We start from the raw sequence: 22327 nt of genomic DNA on the forward strand, positions 1-22327 counted from the left end.
AACTACTGATGTAGTACTATTTCTTGGGCTTATTGACCACTTGTAAATTTTTCTTTGTAATGTGGTAAAGTATGTTTTTGCAATGAATTGCCTTTTCCTATGAACTGTAGGAGTTCTCTGTATATTTCTGGTTGTACTGTTTTCATAATTATGTGTTTTCTGAATATAAACTTATATCCTGTGACCTGTGCATCCATTCCATAATGGTACCTTTTAATTTGAAGAAGTTTAAAATTTTGATAGTTTATCATATCTTTTTCTTTGCTTTCTGGTTAATGCTTTCTGTATCTTGTTTAGAAAACTTTTGTGTAACCATTAGTTACAAAGATTTTCTTTTAAGTTTTTCTCTAGAAATTTTATGGTTTTGGTCTCACTTTTATATTTATGACTTATTTTTAAGTTGTTGTTGTGAGTATACCAAAGCAAGATTGAGGTACTCCTCCCCAGGATTTTTGGCACTATTTATAAAACATATCTTATGTTTTGAAAATTTGTATGTCAGTCCTTCATATTTGTTCTTAATTTTCAAGAAAACTTTGGACACTCTGGGGCCTCTGTAGTTTCATAAAACTTTTAGAATTAGTTTATTAAATTTTATTTTTATTAGTGCCTTGTAAGTTATGATCAGGATTGCACTGAATCTATAGATCATTTGTGGAAATTAGCATCGACACATGGTAACATTTCCAATTCATGAACATAGTATGTTTAGTATATTTCTTTATTTCTTTAGGTATTTTTTAATTATTTTCTATTTGCAATAGCAGTATTTTGTATTTTTAGCATAGAGATCATGTATGTCTGTGGCTATTTTTATTCCTTAGAATGTTCAGTGTACTTACACTATAAGTAAAATGGTTCATTTTTAATTATATTTCCTAAATCTAAAATATATGATGTTAGATTATAAAAACAGTATTATTTTAAATATTGCCTGGCCTGTGCTGGCTCCGCGGATAAAGCATTAACCCGGAATTCTGAGGTCACCAGTTCAAAACCGGTCCAGGCACCTATGAGAAGCAACTCCTATGAGTTGATGCTTCCTGCCCCCCCCCCGCGTCTCTATTTTTCTCTCTCCTCTCTCTAAAATCAGTAAATGAAATCTTTGAAACAAAGTAAAATAAAGTATTTATCTAGTATCCTGCAACTTTGCCGAATTTACTTATTAATTTTAGGATTTCTTAAAATAGGATTTACTACATATATATCATCTGAGCATTTGCTACATATATATCATATGAGCGTAGAATAGTTTTATTTTTTTCTTTCCCAAATTATGTTTATTCTTTCTTTTGTTGTATTAATGTATTGATATGGTTAGGACCAACCAACCCATGTTAAATAGAGATGGTTAATATGGATAGCCTTGTCTTTTATCCCATATCTTGAGTAAAGAATTCAACATTTCATCCATAAATATAGTGTTAGCTGGAGATTTTTCTTAGACATCTTTTGGTATTCTGAGACTTAATTTCCAACAACAAGCTATGCTCTTCAGGGGTCCCCAAACTTTTTACATAGGGGGCCAGTTCACTGTACCTCAGACTGTTGACGGGCCACCACATACAATGCTCCTCTCACTGACCACCAGTGAAAGAGGTGCCCCTTCTGGAAGTGCAGCAGGGCCGGATAAATGGCCTTAGGGGGCCGCATGCAGCCTGTGGGCCGTGGTTTGGGGATGCCTGCTAGATACTAGCTGGGTTTGTACCAATTCAACTCAGTTCTGACACTGTCTCCCTGGAGATAGCATCAGATTCCACTACAGGACTGTTTCACAGCCTGCTTTAGATGCCAGTCACAAACCCAGGTTGTTACCTATGATTCTAGAATACTGGCAAGAGAAGGGGGTTCCAGAGACTTTGTTTTTGGGTTTTTCATTTGCTAGAGAGGCTCACAGAACACAGAGAAACATTTTACTTATTAGTTCACCAGTTTGTTGTAAAAGAATATAACGCAGAACAGCCAGACGATGAGATGCATAGCACCAGATATGTGAGAAGGACTCGGAGCTTCCTGGCTCTCTGAACTCACCCCTCTCTCTGCCTGAATCCCCACTGTTCACTGACCCAAGAAGGAAGCTCTATGAACCGTCTTTTGATTTTTATGGAAGATTCATTACAAAGGCTTGGTTGATTTAACCATTTGCCATGTATGATTAATTCACTCAGTAGCCACTCTTCACTTTCTGAAGTCAGGTGTGTGGGACTAAACTTTTAAACTGTCTAATCACATAGCTAACTACACTGGCAACCAGTCGCTACCCTTAGTTGAGATCCAAAAGTCGCCTAATTAACAACAAAAGAGATCTCTGTTGTTCTCATCACTCAAAAATTTTCTAATATACCTAATTAGTTGTTAGTTCTCATTATGTATGGGTATTGAGTTTTGTCAGATGCTTTTTATTTATCTATTGAGATAATCATATATTATTTTCTACTTTACTCTCAATATGATAAATTACAGTGGTTAATTTTCTACATTAAACCAATTGTTCATTTCTGAATAAACCCAAATATGTTATATTATTATTTATATGTTTCTAGACTGATCTTCTGAAATTTTGTTAAGTGGTTTTGTGTTTATGTTCATAAAGGACATTGTTTGTTTTTTGTTTTTTATGTGTCTTTTCTAAGATTACTATTTTGGCATACCTCATAAAACAATTAGGAAGTGATTCTTTCTTCTCTACTTAAAGTGTGTGTGTAAGATTTTTTTTTAAGTGAGAGGAATGGAGATAGAGAGAGACTCCTGTATACACCCAGACCAGGATCCACCTGGCAAACCCCATCTGGGGCCCATGCTCAAATCAACTGAGCTATTTTTAGTGCCTGAGGTTGAAGCTTGCACCAATCAAGCCACTAGCTGGGAGGTGGGAGTGAGAGAAGGGAAAGAGGAAAGGGTAGAGAAGCAAATGGTCTCTTCTCCTCTGTACCCTGACCAGGACTCGAACCTGGACATTCATACACTGGGCTGATGCTCTATCCACTGAGCAAACTGGCCATGGCCGCTTTTTTTTTTTTTTTTGTATTTTTCTGAAGCTGGAAACGGGGAGAGACAGTCAGACAGACTCCCGCATGCGCCCGACCAGGAACCACCAGGCACGCCCACCATGGGCGATGCTCTGCCCACCAGGGGGCAATGCTCTGCCCCTCCGGGGCGTCGCTCGGCCTCGACCAGAGCCACTCTAGCGCCTGGGGCAGAGGCCAAGGAGCCATCCCCAGCGCCCAGGCCATCTTTGCTCCAATGGAGCCTCGGCTGTGGGAGGGGAAGAGAGAGGAAGGAGGGGGGTGGTGGAGAAACAAATGGGCGCCTCTCCTATGTGCCCTGGCCGGGAATCGAACCCAGGTCCCCCGCACACCAGGCCGATGCTCTACCGCTGAGCCAACCGGCCAGGGCCTCTTTTTTTAACTTAAATGATTGACCTTACCAGTGAGAATGTCTGACCCATAGTGTTTTTTTATGGAAAGCGTTTTAAGAATAAACATTATTTTAATAGATAAAGTACTACTCAAATTTTGTATTTTATTTTGTATTCATTATGATATGATGTCATTTTCAAAGAATTGGTCTTCTGAACTTTTAAATGTATTGCCGTAAAGCCTTTCTTTTTGTTTACTTATGGTTTTATTTTCTATAAGCCTCTAGTGATATCACTTCATTCATTCCTGTTACTAGTAATTTTGTTCTCTTAATTTGTGTTGATAAATTTAGCTGGAAGTTTTAAAACTTTGTTACTGTTTTTAAGGAAAACATTTTTAGTTTAGATGATATTCTTCACAGTTTTCCTATTCTTAATTTTCTTGATTGCTTAAACTACCTTTAATCTAACATCTACTTACTTTGGCTTTATTTTATTTTATTTTATTTTATTTATTTATTTTACTACTTTTTTTCCTCTTACTTTTTTTTTTTAAATTAATGAAGAGGCAGGGAGAAAGACAGACTCCTGCATGTGCCCCGATTGGGATCCACTCAGCAAACCCCCTGCCAGGTGATGCTCTGTCCATTTGGGGCTGTTGCGCTGTTGCTCAGCAACCGAGCAATTTTATCACCTGAGGTGAGGCCATGGAGCCATCCTCATCACCTGAGGCCAACTTGCTGGAACAGTTTGAGCCATGGCAGTGGGAGTGGGAGAGAGAGAGAGTTAGAGAGAAAGGAGGAGAAAGGGAGGAGAAGTGGATGGTCATTTCTCCTATGTGCCCTGACCGGGAATCAAACCCAGGACTTCTACACACCAGGCTGACGTTCTACTGCTGAGCCAACCGGCCAGGGCCCTTTTTCCTCTTCTTAAAGTGGAATCTACATATCTCCCTTTCTAATAAAATCACTTAATGTTTAAATTTTCCCACTAAGCACTACTTTATCTGTATTTGTCAAATTTTGATATTACATTTTAATTTTTATCCAGATTGAAATTGTAATTTTTTTCTAGACCCAAATGTTATTGGAAGTATGTGTTTTTCTTTTTAATTCCCTAATACTTGGCATTTTTAGCAAGTACACGTATTTCCGCATGTATAAGACGCACCTTAATTTGGTGGCCCAAAATTTGAAAAAAAATGTATTTCATAAAGTTATTGAACTCAATCAAGTTTTATTCATCATAAAAGTCGTTCAACTCATCACTGTCAAAACTCCCATCCATTAACTTGTCCTTATCTGTATATTATGATGAATTGTTGTCTTCAACAATGAGTGCAAAAACAAGCATGAAAAAGCAGGAAATGCAAGTAAAAAAAAAAAACTATAACCACTGTATAAAACACTCAATTTTTAGACCCCAAATTTTTCAAAAAAAAACACATCTTGTACATGGGGAAATATGCTATCTTATGTTATATAAGCATATATCCATTATTTGTGGCATGTTTCTAAGTAAATGTTAGAAGTTTAATAATGTTGCATTGTGTATAGATGCACAAATAAAGTGTTGATCACAATATTAAAAATATTACTTTCTGATCCATTTCAGCGGGTCACTGTGGAGTTCCAGAACTTATTGTAAATGGTCAAGTCATTGGAGAAAATTATGGATACAGAGACACAGTTGTCTACCAATGTAATCCTGGTTTTCGATTGATTGGTTCTTCAGTGAGAATATGTCAACAAGATCACAACTGGTCTGGTCAGCTCCCATCCTGTGTGCGTAAGTAAGCATGGTAGAAGTAATTAGAGACCTCTGTTCTCATTCGTTTACCAGTAATTTTTTTCTTAGGTAAGATATATAAGTATACAACATATATACAAGTGTATGTAATATGTAAATATATATACATTTATATTTAAACCAAAGACATAATCTAAATCTCACAATTCATTTTTTTATACTGCTGGGCCCTAATCCTTGAAATGAGGTGTATTCAGAATTATTTAAAACCATCTACTATAAAAGTGCAAGAAATTAATAAAATGTCTGTTATTCATGGTTATCATACAGACAAATTAAATTCAGCTATTCTAGTATTTAAATATAAATATATAGTATGTATAAATGTGTATTCCTATCAAGGCACATTCATGACAAATTTTCGTTATAAAAATTTTAATTTCTTGAGACCACTGTACAATAGCTTCAATATTGTTGTGAAGTAATACTGTGTAACTTTTTATAGTAGAAAATACTTTGGATACATTCTTTTTACTATAATTATGATGCTATAGCTGTCACATAAAAATCATATTCTTATGAAGAAAAATTAGTGTGGGGAGGCAGTCATCTGACATGACATGGAAAACCATTGTTTTCATTTCAGTTCCACTGATAATTACATGAGTTAATTCAAGTCATTTAATTTCTCGAGGCCCTAATTCCCTTATATATGAAGTGAATGGTTAAAAGTGTTATCATTATGGCCCCTTTGTTCTTCAAAATCTATAATATTCTTAAATACATCAAGATTACATATATGCAGCTACTGTAATTATAATATTTTGTCATAATAGATTATAAAATATTTAAAATTTATCTAAGTGTGTTTTCAAGCACTCTGGTATTATAAAACTCACAGAAAATTGTATATCCATATGTAATTTTGGAAGTGTTTTACTATACTAATTCACTTATTCAACAAATATCTATTGGATATTTTAAGTTTTACACATGCAGAGAAAAATTGATTTTAAAGTTATAAATTCTTATCATTATTCTTTAAATGTACCTGCTGTGCTTTGTGGTTGCCACATGCATGATATAGATTTGCCCGTTGTGCATTTATTATGGCTGTTCACCAAAATCAGAATAGAGTTGAATATTGAAAATTCTTTCACTTTTCTTCCTCCACTGAATCTCCAGCAGAACATAGTGTGTCACATTGTAATCTATCTTATTTTGAGCCTGAAAGTCAATTATCAATGTGTTTTTAATTTTTTTCTCTTCATTGTTTCCATTTCCAAGTACTTATATTTACATTAAAACTGATGTTAGCAATAAAGGGCAAAAAGAGAGAAAAGTTCATGGATGTAGACAACAGTGTGGTGATTGCCAGGTGGGGGCAGGGAGTTGAGGGAGATGGAGGAGGATAGGGATACATTGTGATGGACAAACTTGACCTGGGGTGGTGAACACATGATATAGTGTACAAATATGTGTTGTAGAATTGTTCAACTGAAAGCTATAAAGTGTTGTTAACCAGTGTCACCTCAATAAATTCAATAAAAAGGAACAAAGATAGCTGAATGTCTTATCTCCATGATATAAAACAAACTGATGTTAGACTATGAGAATAAAAACTGCAAATATGTTGTAATTATAACATCATAGGATCATACAACAGAGATTTTGAAGGCTTCAAATAAATTATGCAGGGGACTTTTAGTGTGGCTTCACAGAAAATATTTAATTTATTCTGTAACTAATTATATCCATATGCATAAATTTCATTATTAACTTTTAGCAAATCAACAGAAATGTATGGTGTGTTAAGACCAAATACGACAATATAGCATATAGTTAACAATGCAAATTTCTTGTCTAAGAGGTATGTGTGCATTTGCACTCACATGTGCATACACACAAACACACACACACACAGAATATCTGATGACTTAATGACTACAGTGTTATGCTTAGGCCTTTCCTAGATTTTCCCTCTTCATTTATATTCAAGCAGAGCTAACCAATACCACTGTTTTTCTTGTTGAATAATTGAGACTATAAGTGAAAATTGGCCCTTGGGGTAAAACTGGTTTCTTTATTGATAATTTTAGCAAGAATAAGATGCAGTTAAATTTCCAAATGAGTAGGATGACATTAACAATCAGCTGAAGAATAATTGCTCTTGGGTCATTTCGAAAGTATAAAAGTGACTGTGGTCTTTCACTGCGCCCAATTATGAAGGACATTACTGGAGTTGCTCTGACTAATGGAGGGAGATGGTGCGAAGAAACAGTTCATGGAAATGCGGTGTTTGGGAAAAGCCGGCACTACGTAAAGTCTGGAACAGAACTGTAACCCTGGAAGGATTTAAATTCTATACCTAATTGATACTATTATTTACAAACAAAAGTGTTAAATTATCCAATATCATTTTTGAAGAAAATAAACCAGTAAGGGTTCTAATTCAGCGTAATTTTTTCTTGTCCATTTTGTATAGTCACATTAAATTGTTCTTAAAATACACCTTTGCTTAGTAATCTATTATTTTAAAAAATTGACTGTATTAATATTAAAATAAATAATTTCAAAGTTAAATACAAAAAACCACATTCAAGCATCTTTCAACTTGTACCTGGAAATGGAAAATTGGCTCAGTTTTATTCCTTCTGCTGCTAACCAGTGACATCAACTTCAGTCATTCCCAGATTTTTGAGTATCGGAAACAAAATAAAATTAAAAGGTACCACAAAACTGTAAACATCTATATACCACTTGCATAAAATTATCACAATTGTAAATAATTGTCTACTTATTAGTATATTATTCCTATTATATTAAATTATTTCAGCCTCCTAAATTGAACCTTTGCTTTAGTAAAAATACTTTAGATATATTTTTACAATTCTCTTTTTATATTGTTTGAATGATTAAGGATAACTGCCATGTGATTACTCATAACCAGATCTTGTTTTGTGCTTCCCCTGCTCCACTTACTGCTCTTAGCTGTCAGCTGTGGTCACCCTGGTAGTCCAATTTATGGAAGAACAAGTGGAAATGGATTCAACTTTAACGATGTGGTAACCTTCTCTTGCAATATTGGATATCTTATGCAAGGGCCAACGAAGGCACAGTGCCAGGCCAATAGACAGTGGAGCCATCCTCCACCAGTGTGCAAAGGTAAAAATCTTATTATCTTCAAGTTCAGAGCATGGTAATAGTGCACCTGTGTAAACAGAGATGATTGCATTTGAAACAGCTTTGGCAGAACAGTGGAAAGTTTTTGGCTAATCAAACATAAAGATATAATGTTGATGTCATCCTATTAGCAATGTTTTGCTTTGTGATAAATTCTTAACTTATTTTTTTAATTTAAAACTGGCAGATTTTTTTAACTGCTCTATTATCTTGTACTTATTTTATGACTGCATATAAAAAGTCATTAAGATTGTTTTACCTCTGATTTGCTTTAATTAATAGAACTTACCTTTGATATTTATTTTCTTCATATTTTTGGAAAATATGTTTGTGGCCTGAACTACCACGCCACCTGCATTGACGTTTATTTATTGTTTTCTGCATAGAAGATTAAGAGAATTTGTTGCTGTTTTTCCATTTTGCAAAGTATGGTATACTTCAAATTGTCTGACAAAATACAACCAAATCATTATAATCTTCATATTTTTTATGGTTTAACTATAGTTTTTAAGGCGTCATTTTTAAAATCTGTACTCAGCATAATGTTTAAGGAGATACTATTCAAAAAATTTTTCAAAAAGTTTATTTTTTTCCTATATTTTCAACCACACAGATTTTACTTTATGTTTAATAGTCAATGTATTAATTTTATTTTTGGATTCTTTAACTTGCCTTTGAAATGAAATTTCTAATTTTATTATGTGGAAATCTATGTAGATATATGTATTTTAAACATACCTTTCAAAATTTGTCATTTGTTTAGTGGTGAACTGTTCTGATCCGGGAATCCCAGCCAATTCCAAAAGAGAAAGTAAAATAGAACATGGAAATTTCACCTATGGTACTGTTGTATTTTATGACTGCAACCCTGGATATTTTTTATTTGGATCTTCAGTTCTGATATGTCAACCAAATGGACAGTGGGACAAACCTTTACCAGAATGTATCAGTAAGTAGATAATGTGAATTCTTCCTTGAGAAAATGCCATGTAAGTGACATGGTTGTTTATTGTCTTGTAAAATAGCTGGAGTGACACTTCAGAAGGATTTTTTAAAATTATTATTTTATTTTGATTTTTGATTTTATTGTTTTATTGTTTTGAAACCACACTTTCCTATATTCTACCAATGCAATGCCCAGATGTCATTCTTATTAATAGCAATATGCTGAATATTTCTTTATCATGCTTTGATGTTGAACCTTGATAGAGCAGATAGAATATGTAAAACAGACCATATGACTATCTTAGAATGACTACATTTTGATTATCTTTTGTAGTACTATTTCAAATTTTATTTAAGGCAATATTAGTCTTATTGTAAACAGTCACCAGAGCTTTAGAATAGTTTATTTAAACAAAAGTGTTACTTAAAACGTATCAATGATAAATATTTATCATAGTCAGACAATACACATATAAATGCAGTAAGTGTTAATATATATCATATTTCAAGTCAGTGAACACTTAGTGAGTGTATTTTGTTAAATGTTATGTTGGATATAAATAATTATGTATAAAATATAAATGAGATAAATTATAGTACGTACACATATAATCGACATGCATAATAAGAATTAGGTTAACCAAAGTAAATAAAAATTATGTGAAGACATGGAGATGTGAACATGAATACTAGGAATTCAGTCAATTGAAACAATTGCTACATTTCTCAAAGAGATGGTGAATCTGGGCATGATAGGAAAAGAACTTTATAGGTTGAAGGACTAATGTGTTGTGAAATCATTATATAATTTTTTGGTTATGTTTAATTTTTCAATTATAAAATTATTTTATGATCATGTTTTATTTGGTGGTACTTTCTTCAAGTTCATGGGTGGTATTTAAAAAAATTGTAACATCATTCTGCACTGATAAAAACCAATTTTATGCAATGTCTATTAAATTTCAGATTCTATGCAAATAATTAAGTCAGTTCTTGATTCCTTGCTTAAAATCTGTTTGACTTTCTTATTGTATACTGACTGGTCTAATAGTTGACTAATTTAGTTCCTTAGCTTTATGTGGCTATTACATTAAAGTTAAAATCTTTTGTAGAACACGTAAACATAAGCTTCAGATTTTCATAGTGCCCATATGTTTATGCCTCTCTTTATTTCATATAATTCTCCCTGGCAATGTGCTAAGTTCTTAAGGAATTTACTAAGTTTATGTCCTTTTGTGTACTATTTAAAACTCTAGTCTTATTGTGCTCAATATTTTTTCAAGTTACATTTAAAAGGAGGCACGCAGTAAGTTCCCACTCTATGTGCAGGTTATAAAGAAAACTTTACCATATGTTCACATCTGCTTTTGCTATGCCCAGCAGTGTTTTGGTTAACAAGCAACTGAGTATTTTCTTTGTACAGCATAATTTATTTATCAATGACTAGGATTAGAATTTTCTAAACTACCTATTAGATTGTGTGTCACAGATCCCTGTTTACTGTTTGTCTTTCACTCTCAAAGTTCTTCCCTTTTAATTTCTGCATGGGCTCATTTTGAATCCTGTTCACATCCTCTGTCTTCATTTGGGCCATCCACATTATTCTTCTCCTTAACTTGCACATTCTTGTCTAGGCACATGTGTACTTTGAACTCATTTACATATGCATGAACACATGCTCACCACCCTCATGCATTCTAACTTAGTCATTTATGCTTACTTACAGTGTTACTGTTAAACTTACGCTTAGGGTGAGTAGGTTAACACAATGCACCTATAACTGCAACTTTCATTTATTTTTTAAACAGATAGGCTTCACATAGGTGTTTGATTTCTGGATGTTGTCTATATTGGAACAGATAATTTACTTTTGATTTATTCTGTAAAAATTTGGTGCAGGCTGTTCGATAGGAGATATAAAAAAATTTTATATTCAATAATTATGTATTGTAGTGATTGACTGTGGACACCCTGGCGTTCCTCCTAATGTAGTCCTGTCTGGTGAGAAGTATACATTTGGGTCCACGGTTCACTATTCCTGCACAGGAAAGCGGACCCTTCTAGGCCATTCATCAAGAACTTGCCAATTAAATGGCCATTGGAGTGGATCACAACCTCATTGTTCAGGTACCACTGGGAAAATTGGGTGATGTGTTTTGGAAATTCCATTATTATTATTAGAAATATATACACCAAAGAGATAAAACACTAAATTTGTTGTGTAAAAGTATGAGAGAAGCTATAACATTATTTACTTAGTGGAATACTTCTTAAGGTAATATAAATTCAGAACATAAATTAATACTAATCTAGTAAATGGTAAATTACAGAAAAATATTTTGAACTGTGTGATGGCTAATGTTAAGAATTAACTGGTTTTAGAATGCTACTCTGTGTGAAGTACTTATGCTCATTTAAATGGTGAACAGTTTACATAGCTGTTCTATTTTAGCAGATACCAAATAAAAGTTTTCCTAGAGGACAATGTTATTTCAGTGATTGTCTGTTAGAATCCATGTCTAGTAAGCTTTCTAAACAATTGATTACACAGTAGCATATTTTAAAATAAAGTCTTAGACCCTGGCTGGGTGGCTCAGTGGGTGACATGTTGAACTAGTGTGCTAGAAGTTGCAGGTTCAACCCCTGGTCAGGACACCTGCGAGAAGTAATCAATGAGTACACAACTGAGTGAAACAACAAGTTGCTGCTTCTCTCTCTCTCTCTCTTTCTCTCTCTTCTTTCCTCCACTTACCTCTCTCACATATCAGTGGGAAAATACAGTAAAGTCATAAATTAAATGTTGTGAATTAAACTAAGCCTAGTTTTATGAAAAATATCTATCTTTCCTAACTTTCTTTGTGATTAGTTGGCAGCACATATCTTCTGAGTCTTTTTAACCCTAGAGTGCTCTGTTATTAATAGCTTAGATTAAGGGAATATTAAGGATATTTCTAACTAGTATATTGTTCACAAAGTATTTGATAAGTTTGTTTTGAGCTATTTAATGCTTTTCTTCAAAATATCATTTAAGCGTTGGATCTGTGATGTCTCCCAATTTGATACTGCCTGTTCTATTTGTTTCTCTGCCTGTTGTTCTATTTATATATTGTCCATTATCTTTATGTTATTTTATATCTCTGGAAAGCATGCTGGACACTTATTATGAGTTGTTTTATATTACTTTACATTTAGGTGTAAATGTTGTTAAATGGTTACTTATTTCAGAATCTCCTTGTTACTAGTGGTTTAATCTCTATGAAATAACTTCATGGGACTTCAAATTTAATTCATAGACTTTAAAAGCCATTAGATATCTGATTAAACATAAATACATATAAATGTACACACACACACACCCTGATGAATTTGGAAACTGCTACTGAATAGCAAAGATAAATTGTACACAAATATTTAAAGGTGAAATATTTGAAATTTTGTGGGGTTGTTAATATTACATTTCATGAAAATGAAGTGTGACAAAGGATTTCAAATATACAGGGCATGTGAAAAGGAGGCATATAGACAGAAAGAGAACATTTTCTTTCTTTCTTTCTTTCTTTCTTTCTTTCTTTCTTTCTTTCTTTCTTTCTTTCTTCTTTCTTTCTTTCTTTCTTTCTTTCTTTCTTTCTTTCTTTCTTTCTTTCTTTCTTTCTTTCTTTCTTTCTTTCTTTCTTTTTTGTATTTTTCTGAAGTTGGAATCAGGGAGGCAGTCAGACAGACTCCCACATGCGCCCGACCAGGATCCACCTGGCATGCCCATCAGAGGTCAATGCTCTGCCCATCTGGGGCATTGCTCTGTTGTGACCAGAGCCATTCTAGTGCCTGAGGCAGAGGCCATGGAGCCATCCTCAGCGCCCAGGCCAACTTTGCTCCAATGGAGCCTCAGCTGCGGGAGGGGAAGAAAGAGACAGAGAGGAAAGAGAGGGGGAGGGGTGGAGAAGCAGATGGGCACTTCTCCTGTGTGCCCTGGCCAGGAATTGAACCCGGTACTCCAGCACGCCAGGCCGAAGCTCTACCACTGAGCCAAATGGCCAGGGCCGAAAGAGAGCATTTTCAATGCTTATGCAATCCTCCTTCCTCTTTCTCCCTTAATATATATGATACTAATACTGTGGCAACTTTGACTTGAATTATTTAAGATATGATAATGGGACTAACTAAGTTCTTAACAGTTAAATCGAAAGGTGAACACCTGGTCATGAACAAAATCCTTATTAATAACTTAAGTAAGCATTTCTAACCATTGATTATTTCCAATTTATTTTTATATTTTATGTATGAGATTTATGCAGTTCATTTATCTTGGGTAATAGACATTAGTAGAGAAAATTAGGGGGTGAAATTTTGGCATAAAGAAAATACTGTATTGTAACATTTCCATTTTTCAAGCACATCAAAATTCTAATTTAATTAATAACAACAGAAAAGATTTTTAGTAGAAGGAAATATGCAAATTATCAAATTCAGTTTTGTTTTGTTTTGTTTTAAGTGAGAAGAGGGGAGATAATGAGACAGATTCCCACATGTGCTCCAGCTGAGTTCTACACGACAACTTTATTTGGGGCTGATGCTCGAATATCAACTATTTTTAGCACCTGAGGCTGATGCACTCAGACCAACTGAGCCACTGGCTATGGGAGGGAAAGAAGGATATTAAAGCAGATGTTTGCTTCTCCTATGTACCCTGACCAGGAATTGAACCTAAAATATCTGTATGCTGGGCTGACATTACTGAGCCACCAGCCAGGGCCCAAATCCAGTTTATTTATTTTTTTATTTTGGTTTTGCAAACCCATTGCCACACAAGCCCTTAGAAATGTCAGTTATAAATTTTCCAGTAACTTGATTCTTATCCAATTCTGGAAATACTAATGAAATGGCCTAAACCCATGTAATAGTTCCAAACATCACTAATAAGGAAAATAAACCATACTCTGAAACTATTTTTTTTTTAATAAATTTTTATTAATGGTAATGGGATGACATTAATAATTCAGGGTACATATATTCAAAGAAAACATGTCTAGGTTATTTTGTCATCAAATTATGTTGCAAACCCCTCGCCCAAAGTCAGATTGTCCTCCGTCACCCTCCATCTATTTCTCTGTGCCCCTCCCCCTCCCCCTAACTCTCTCCCTCCCTCCCTCCCATGTCCTCCCTCCCCCCCCACCCTTGGTAACCACCACACTCTTGTCCATGTCTCTTAGTCTCATTTTTATGTTCCACCAATGTATGGAATCATGTAGTTCTTGTTTTTTTCTGATTTGCTTATTTCACTCCTTATAATATTATCAAGATCCCACCATTTTGCTGTAAATGATCTGATGTCATCATTTCTTATGGCTGAGTAGTATTCCATAGTGTATATGTGCCACATCTTCTTTATCCAGTCTTCTATTGAAGGGCTTTTTGGTTGTTTCCATGTCTTGGCCACTGTGAACAGTGCTGCAATGAACATGGGGCTACATGTGTCTTCACGTATCAATGTGAAACTATTTTTTTATTTAGGTTTTTTCTTATGACTGGACTCAGATGTGAAATATGAATTGTGGTTTGACATAGTAAACTTATGCTAAAAGCAACATGCACACACACACAAAAAATGCCTGTATGAATATTAGACTAAATCATAAATATAATAAATGCTTATTGAAATAAATTAACTTGTACCGTACTGAATTGCAGGTGATGCTTCTGGTACGTGTGGTGATCCAGGTACCCCTGGTCATGGTTCTAGACAGGAAAGCGATTTCAGAACCCAAAGTTCTGTCCATTTTGCTTGTGACACTGGTTATATCCTTCATGGTTCAGAAGAAAGAACGTGTTTAGCCAATGGCAGCTGGACTGGCAGGCAGCCAGAATGCAAAGGTAAACAAGCAGAAGTTAAACATCTAGAAATTCTTGGAATTTAATGCGTATTCTAATTTTATTTGTTAGTACTAGTGAAATTACTGTTATAAATGTTTTTGTTTCCAACCACGGGATAAAAAGAGTACTATTCCAGTTTTATTGACAGCATCCCACATATTACAGGAAATAATTATAAAAAATATCTTTCATAGGCCATTTATATACAAACATGGATAATATCTTAACAAACATCTGGATTGGAAAAGTTAAAAATATTTGTTAAAAAGGTTTTTTCCCCCGTTTATCACGGTGCTTTATTGTGGACGCTATCATGGGGAAAAACGGGTTGTTCTTACATCAGCACTAGCTCAAGTTTTAGTTTTTAGGTTTACAGAAATGGAAAGATATAAAAAATGCCTAAATATAAATAAGATTTTTTTATATAGATTACATTGCTTGTAATTAGAATTTTTAAAATGTAGGGTATTTGAGTAAAATTGTTCATTGTTCTGTTGATTCAGAGTTAACATGTTTACATCTTTATAAGATTGGCTAGAAAATCAAACGTGGCTGGAAAATTATCTAATACTTCCAATTGTTCTTTTCAAGATAATTTTAGTGCAAACACTATCTTGCAAAGGCATTTTTGAAACTTTCTTAATATTATGTCAAATGTATTGGTTCTAAAAATAGGAAATAATTCTTAACGGAATTTCTTGACAAGTTTTTGATTGTTTATATTTTAGAAGCTTTTTATTGTGTTTAAAATTAGGGTCCATATTCTAAGAAAGATAGCTATCTATTTTTAAATGGACCAAATTTCATAATCTTAATTCAGAGAGCTTTACAACTCAGTTGCTATTACAGGGAAGAGAGTTGATGAACAAAGTTGTTGAGCAAAAGACAGTAAGACTTAACTGATTGTTTTATGACTCAAACAAAGTAGTTTTAGATGAAATGCAACCTTGTTAGTATGCACCTTATAGATAAAATAGATCAAGGGGTTTTTAAAAAATGTACAGAATTAACAATTTTCTCATAAATGAAAATCATACAAATCATTTAGAAAAACAGATTCTACTAGATGAATGGACAGAGAAATTCAATGGAAAAAACAGAAAAGCAAAAAAATCCCACAATGCAACCTACTGAAAAATATTCAGCATAACTACTAATCAGAACATTAGAATTAAACATCATTTTCTACCTGTTTTAATATAAAAATGTTATGTATGTGCAGCAAAACTAAAACTTTAAAACAATGCTAAGGTATTGTTGTTATATTTATAGTAATTGACAATATGTATATATATATATTTGTATATATGGTTTTGTTTTATTTACTGGGCTTTTGAAGACTTCTTCCCTAAAGAAAATTAAAATATTTAAAAAGACACATAAAAGAGCCTTTGCCAGATAACTCAGTTGGCTAAAGCATCATTCTGAAGCACAGAGGTTGCCAGTTCGATCCCCAGTCAGGGCACATGCAGGAACAGATTAATGTTCCTGTCTCTCGCTCTCTCTCTCTCTTCCTCTCTTTAAAATTAATAAAAGTAAATTAATCAATACTTTTAAAAGAGAAAGCACATGATAGTAATGATGCAACTTTTATTTTAAATTGGTTAAGACAAACAAGAGCAGGAAGTAATTTAACAATACTAGGAATAATATTACATAAGCAATTTGTATTTATATGATATAACAGTGTATATTCAATAAAATATTAGAATAATTGTCATGGAGCAATATGAGAAATTGTAAAACATTTATAACATTGTTAAAAAATAAGGTTGGCCCTGGCTGGTTGGCTCAGTGGTAGAGCGTCGGCCTGGTGTGCATAAGTCCGGGGTTCAATTCCGGCCAGGGCACACAGGAGAGGCGCCCATCTGCTTCTCCACCCCTCCCCCTCTCCTTCCTCTCTGTCTCTCTCTTCCCCTCCTGCAGCTGAGGCTCCATTGAAGCAAAGATGGCCCGGGCGCTGGGGATGGCTCCTTGGCCTCTGCCCCAGGCGCTAGAGTGGCTCTGGTCCTGACGTGACAGAGCGACGCCCTGGGGGGCAGAGCATCGTTCCCTGGTGGGCAGAGCGTCGCCCCCTGGTGGGCATGCAGGGTGGATCCAGGTCGGGCACATGCGGGAGTCTGTCTCTCCCCGTTTCCAGCTTCAGAAAAATTAAAAAAATTAAAATAAAATAAAAAATAAGGTTAAAAGTTGTACACTCTTACAATCATGGATAATGATATTCATTTGAGGGGAAATATAAAAAGTAGTATACAAAAATTATTAAGAGAACAGAGTGGTAAAATTTGAAGTATTTTTATTCTCCTTATTCAAAGATGTTCTATAATGTTATACATATTACTCTAGTAATTTACCATAAAATATAAAAACTTTTCTATAATGTGATGGACAAAACACGTGGAAAAAATAATAATAAATGAATGAGTTAAATATCTTAATTTTAAAAAATATCACAAAAATATAAGGAAAGCAGCCTTTTTTGACAAGCTGACAAGGTTTTTACCAGTGATTGCACATGGTATTGGAGAGGATGTATGAGAACAAACAAACTTTTACACTATTGATCCAAGTGCATCTTGTGATAATATCTTTGTTAAATTGGTATATTTTTAACAAAATTCAAAATCTTTTTCAAAAGTTAAAATTGTGTAAAATTTCACTCTCAGAAACTTATCTTAAAAATAGGATCAATGTGCCCAGTTTTATAAATAAGCTAAAGTGTATTATAACCAAAAATGTTTTAAAAAATAAAATCGTGTGTATCTCAATGGGTGATTGGTTAAGTAAATTTTGAATATACATATAGGTGAACTATGCATATCCAGCTGGTGAACTTTATAAAAGTAAGATGTCCTAGTTGTTATGTTAAGAAAGAAAAATAAAATTATAAAATATTATGTATAGTGTAGTTTTATTTTTAAAAATTATAATATTCCATTATTGTGTACTGTTTTGCACAGTGCCTGAAATAAACATCAAAATGAATATATATTCATATTTATATATACATTTTCACATACATATATATAAATATTTGATGAAGTTATCTCAGTGGACTTATAAGTGATCTTTAATTTCTTCCTTATGCTTCCATTTATTTTTTTACTTTTTAGAGAAATCACCTTGATAAAAAGAAAAAATGATACTGTAATTTAAAAATTATATCTAGCAACCTATAAGGCAAACATTTAAAATACTCTTTCTATAATGTATCTGACACAAAAAAATAATCACTTGATAAAAATATATTATGTTTAAGCCATTTCCTAGCCTGAATAAAATCCAATACTCTTTATATGCTATCACAATCTTACTGAGAAACTTGTACTAGATGCAATGTGCCATTAACTAGCTCTGAACCTTGAACAAGTTACTTATTTTCTCTGTTCCTCAGTTTCCAACCAAGAAATGGTGTTGATAGTAATATCAACTCATAGCATTTGTTGTGAGGTTTAAAACTACTTGAAAAGTTGTGGCCCTCATAGTAAGTTATCAATGAATGTAAAATTTCATTTACTTTAGATTATGTCCTTTGAAAGCTGAGAAATGACTCTTTCTAGGTGAGATAGCTTTGTCAGCTAATATTAAACATTAGTGGGGCTATGCTCACAGGTACCAACCCAACTTCTCCCAACTGTCCTCATTACAGAGGCAAAGAAGTTGCTGCTTCTCTTCACTGTGTCCACAGAGCTTTCAGCCCTCACTCATGATAGGTGACACATTTACCTCTTTTCATTTTAGGATAATTTTACTTGTGTTTAATTCAAATAATGCTCTGGGTGAGAAAAATGTATGTATTAAGTATGAAGGAATTAGAAACAGGAGACTGAAATAACAGTGTGATTTGTCCATATCTGTAAACTATACTAAGTAGAGAAGGTCTTAATTTTAATTGTGTAAAAGAATTGACTCAGCCTGGATCCTATTTCAAATTGCAAATCACCTGACATTTATTTTAAAACAACGATGATGTTTTTCAAATTTTTGGAGAGTTGTATAAGACTATGGATCATGACACATGAATAAATAAAACTAGATTGTTATTTTAGGCAGGTGCTAATGAACATGGAGAAGGGTAATTACTCTGGACAACAGAAATAAAAAATAATTTAATGTATCATAGGTTCTCTTGAAAATATTACCTAGAGTTTAATCTTGTTGTAACTGTATCAAATGTGTAAGTCTCCTGTGTCTACACACACATACAGAAATATTTAGCACCACTATAAAGGATAGGCACAATTAAATATTTAAGATGCAGTAAGTGATATAGATGGTGTTTTCTGAAACTATAATTACACTTTATATCCATGAAGAGAGCTTTAAATTCTTATTGCAACAAAATTTAGTATTACACTTGACATAGGCTTGCTTTTATGATATTTTCTATGGCATTGATGGCAAATAAACATAATACAGAGTGGTTAATCATATAAGGCATCATATTTGTAATTCTTGTTTGTGATAGATAGAAAATTTAATGAAAACTATGTCTAGAATTTATTTTCACTTATTTTATATTGTTTATTCCTCAGTCCAGAAATAAGATAAAATTTTAATGCAAATCACACATACGTATATAAATAAAAATATGCATGAATACTTAACATATTTAAATTGTTTATTTATATTTGTCCTTTTAGAAGTATAATTATAACAAATCTTTGCTGTATCTTATTGTTACATATTTTTTCATTTTACATTATAGCAGTAGCTTTTTAAGCAGAAGCTTTTGTATAATATATTTATTCCTTGAAGGATTTTGTGGTACACAAAGATAGTACTCTTGAGTAATTACTTTGTAAAGTTTTTACCATAGCTACTAACAAAAATAAAAACTTTAAAAAAACAGTGGTACAATTTATATTCCAGTAATTAAACTAATAAAAATCAATATAAATTCATCTTAAATATCAACCATTTTAAGAGATAATTCAATGCTTGGCCTTGGCTGGTTGGCTCAATGGTAGAGCATCTGCCTGGCATTTGAATGTCCTGGGTTTGATTCCCAGTCAAGGCACAAAGGAGAATGACCATCTGCTTCTCCTTCCCCTTTCCCTTCTCTCTATTCTCTCTTGTCCTCCTGCAGCCATGGCTCTGTTGGAGCAAGTTGTCCCCAGGCACTGAGGATGGCTCCACAGCCTCTCCTCAGGTGCTAAAATAGCTCATTTGCTGAGCAATGGAGCAACAGCCCCAGATGGGCAAAGCATCGATCGCTCCATAGGGGGCTTGCAGGGTGAATCCCAGTTGGGGCCCATACAGGAGTCTGTCTCTCTGCCTTCCCACTTCTCATTTAAGGAAAAAAAAAGATAATTCAGTGCTTATTTCAGAGGATTTTATAGCTCCTTTGGATAGTTTGGATAAAAAATTTCAGTCGTTAACTTTTTGTGAGAGGATTTCTGATTGCACTATTTTTATCTTACTCTTAACTATTTTTTTTTAAATAGCTGTACAGTGTGGTAACCCAGGAACAACAGCCAATGGAAAAGTCTTTCGGATCGATGGCACAACATTTTCCAGTTCGATTATTTATTCCTGTATGGAGGGATATGTCCTGACGGGGCCATCAGTTAGACAGTGCACAGCCAATGGGACATGGTCTGGAACTTTGCCAAACTGTACAAGTATGTTTCTTCTTAATATTTTGAAACATCACTACTTATGTGAAAATTATTTTGACTATATTCATGTATATGTATATTTTGTAATTAATCAAACAATACAGGTTTTGGATATTTTTATTGTCTTTCAAAAGATTAAAAGATGACAGTGTTATAGTTAGACTGTGACTTTAAGGATCATGTAGCAGAGGAAAAAGGGATCATAGAAAATCAGTGCTATCAAATAAAATTTAGAAATATTTTCAAAGTAAAGATAAATTATCAGCTGTATTAAAGATTAATTCAAAGAATGCTATTTTATTTTGCCAATCTAACACATACCAATAATTGACCTGTTTTTTTAAAAAACATACTGATTATGAATGGGTTCTTATACCATCACAGGAATTCCTGATAGCTGATTTGCTTTCATGCTATGTTTAAAAAGTATATGGTGTTCTAGAGAGCTTATATTATAATAATATTATTCACCTAAAGACTTTTTAAATTTATTTTAATATTCCTGTATATAAATTAATGCTTATGTATGGAAGAAAATGAAATTTACTTCACAAAAAATAATACATTCATTGGAAAATCATAATCACATATTTATTTAAGAGAACTTTAGTAGAATCATGTAAATGATGGAGTTTTTTGTATAAGAAGAGCTCTGTAGGATGTGTTGAGAGACTTTAGGAGTCTTGTGAAGTTGTTAAGTCTCAACAGTGAAAGGAACTGAGAGATGAAAAGGGTTGCCGTATGTATCGCAACTTGGAAAAGTTACATATACGGGAGTCCTTGGTTTAAGAAAGTCTTGACATATAACATTTCGAGCTTACGACACTCCTATAAAAACTTTAAAAAATTGAGATGTCAGTGTTTAGGCCAGGGGTCCCCAAACTATGGCCTTCGGGCCACATGCGGCCCCCTGAGGCCATTTATCCAGCCCCCACCACACTTCCGGAAGGGGCACCTCTTTTATTGGCGGTCAGTGAGAGGAGCACAGGATGCTTATGTGGCGTACTGGAGTACTGTTATGTGGCGGTGCCGCAAAGTGCGGTGTACTCATGTACATAGGACTATAGATACTTCCAGTGATGTGGGACGCTCGTATCAGGGCTCCAGAAGTGGGTCATATTGTATTTGTTCCCACTTTGTTTTTTTACTTTAAAATAAGATATGTGCAATGTGCATAGGAATTTGTTCATAGTTTTGTTTTTTTTTATAGTCCAGCCCTCCAATGGTCTGAGGGATAGTGAACTGGCCCCCTGTGTAAAACGTTTGGGGACTCCTGGTTTAGGCTTACACCGTTACGTGCTTTACTTTACATTAATTTTTTGTCATTTTCTTGTTACTATAGTACAGTGTGCAGTACAGTATATTTCTGTCCTTTTCCTTTTTCTGTGGCTTAGTTGTGTTTTTATCTTTTAGATTATGATTTTACAACTGTGTTAGGATAGGTAAGTGAGTTAGGCTAGGATGTGTGTCACCTTATAACAAAATTCAGGTTACGTCACTGTTGTAAGAATGGAACTATGGGTCGTAACCCAAGGATCTCCTGTACTTTTGCTGTAGGGGCCTCAAAAGTAGGCCAGTTGGTGAATAACAATTTAAATGGGCT

The 22327-nt window shown here is 33.8% G+C and overlaps 1 protein-coding gene across 3 annotated transcripts in view; it reads left to right on the forward strand.

Moving 5' to 3' along the window:
* Nucleotides 1-22327, forward strand: part of CSMD3 (CUB and Sushi multiple domains 3) — a 1246722-nt gene that overhangs the window by 1170363 nt on the left and 54032 nt on the right. For all 3 annotated transcript variants that reach the window (XM_066265798.1, XM_066265799.1, XM_066265800.1), the window contains 6 exons: nt 4973-5146; nt 8099-8272; nt 9054-9239; nt 11189-11362; nt 14921-15103; nt 20551-20727. In XM_066265798.1, coding sequence (XP_066121895.1) covers nt 4973-5146; nt 8099-8272; nt 9054-9239; nt 11189-11362; nt 14921-15103; nt 20551-20727 — 1068 coding nt within the window. The remainder of the gene's footprint in view (nt 1-4972; nt 5147-8098; nt 8273-9053; nt 9240-11188; nt 11363-14920; nt 15104-20550; nt 20728-22327) is intronic.

This window comes from Saccopteryx bilineata, chromosome 3 (assembly GCF_036850765.1).
Source record: "Saccopteryx bilineata isolate mSacBil1 chromosome 3, mSacBil1_pri_phased_curated, whole genome shotgun sequence".
NCBI classification, from domain to species: domain Eukaryota; kingdom Metazoa; phylum Chordata; class Mammalia; order Chiroptera; family Emballonuridae; genus Saccopteryx; species Saccopteryx bilineata.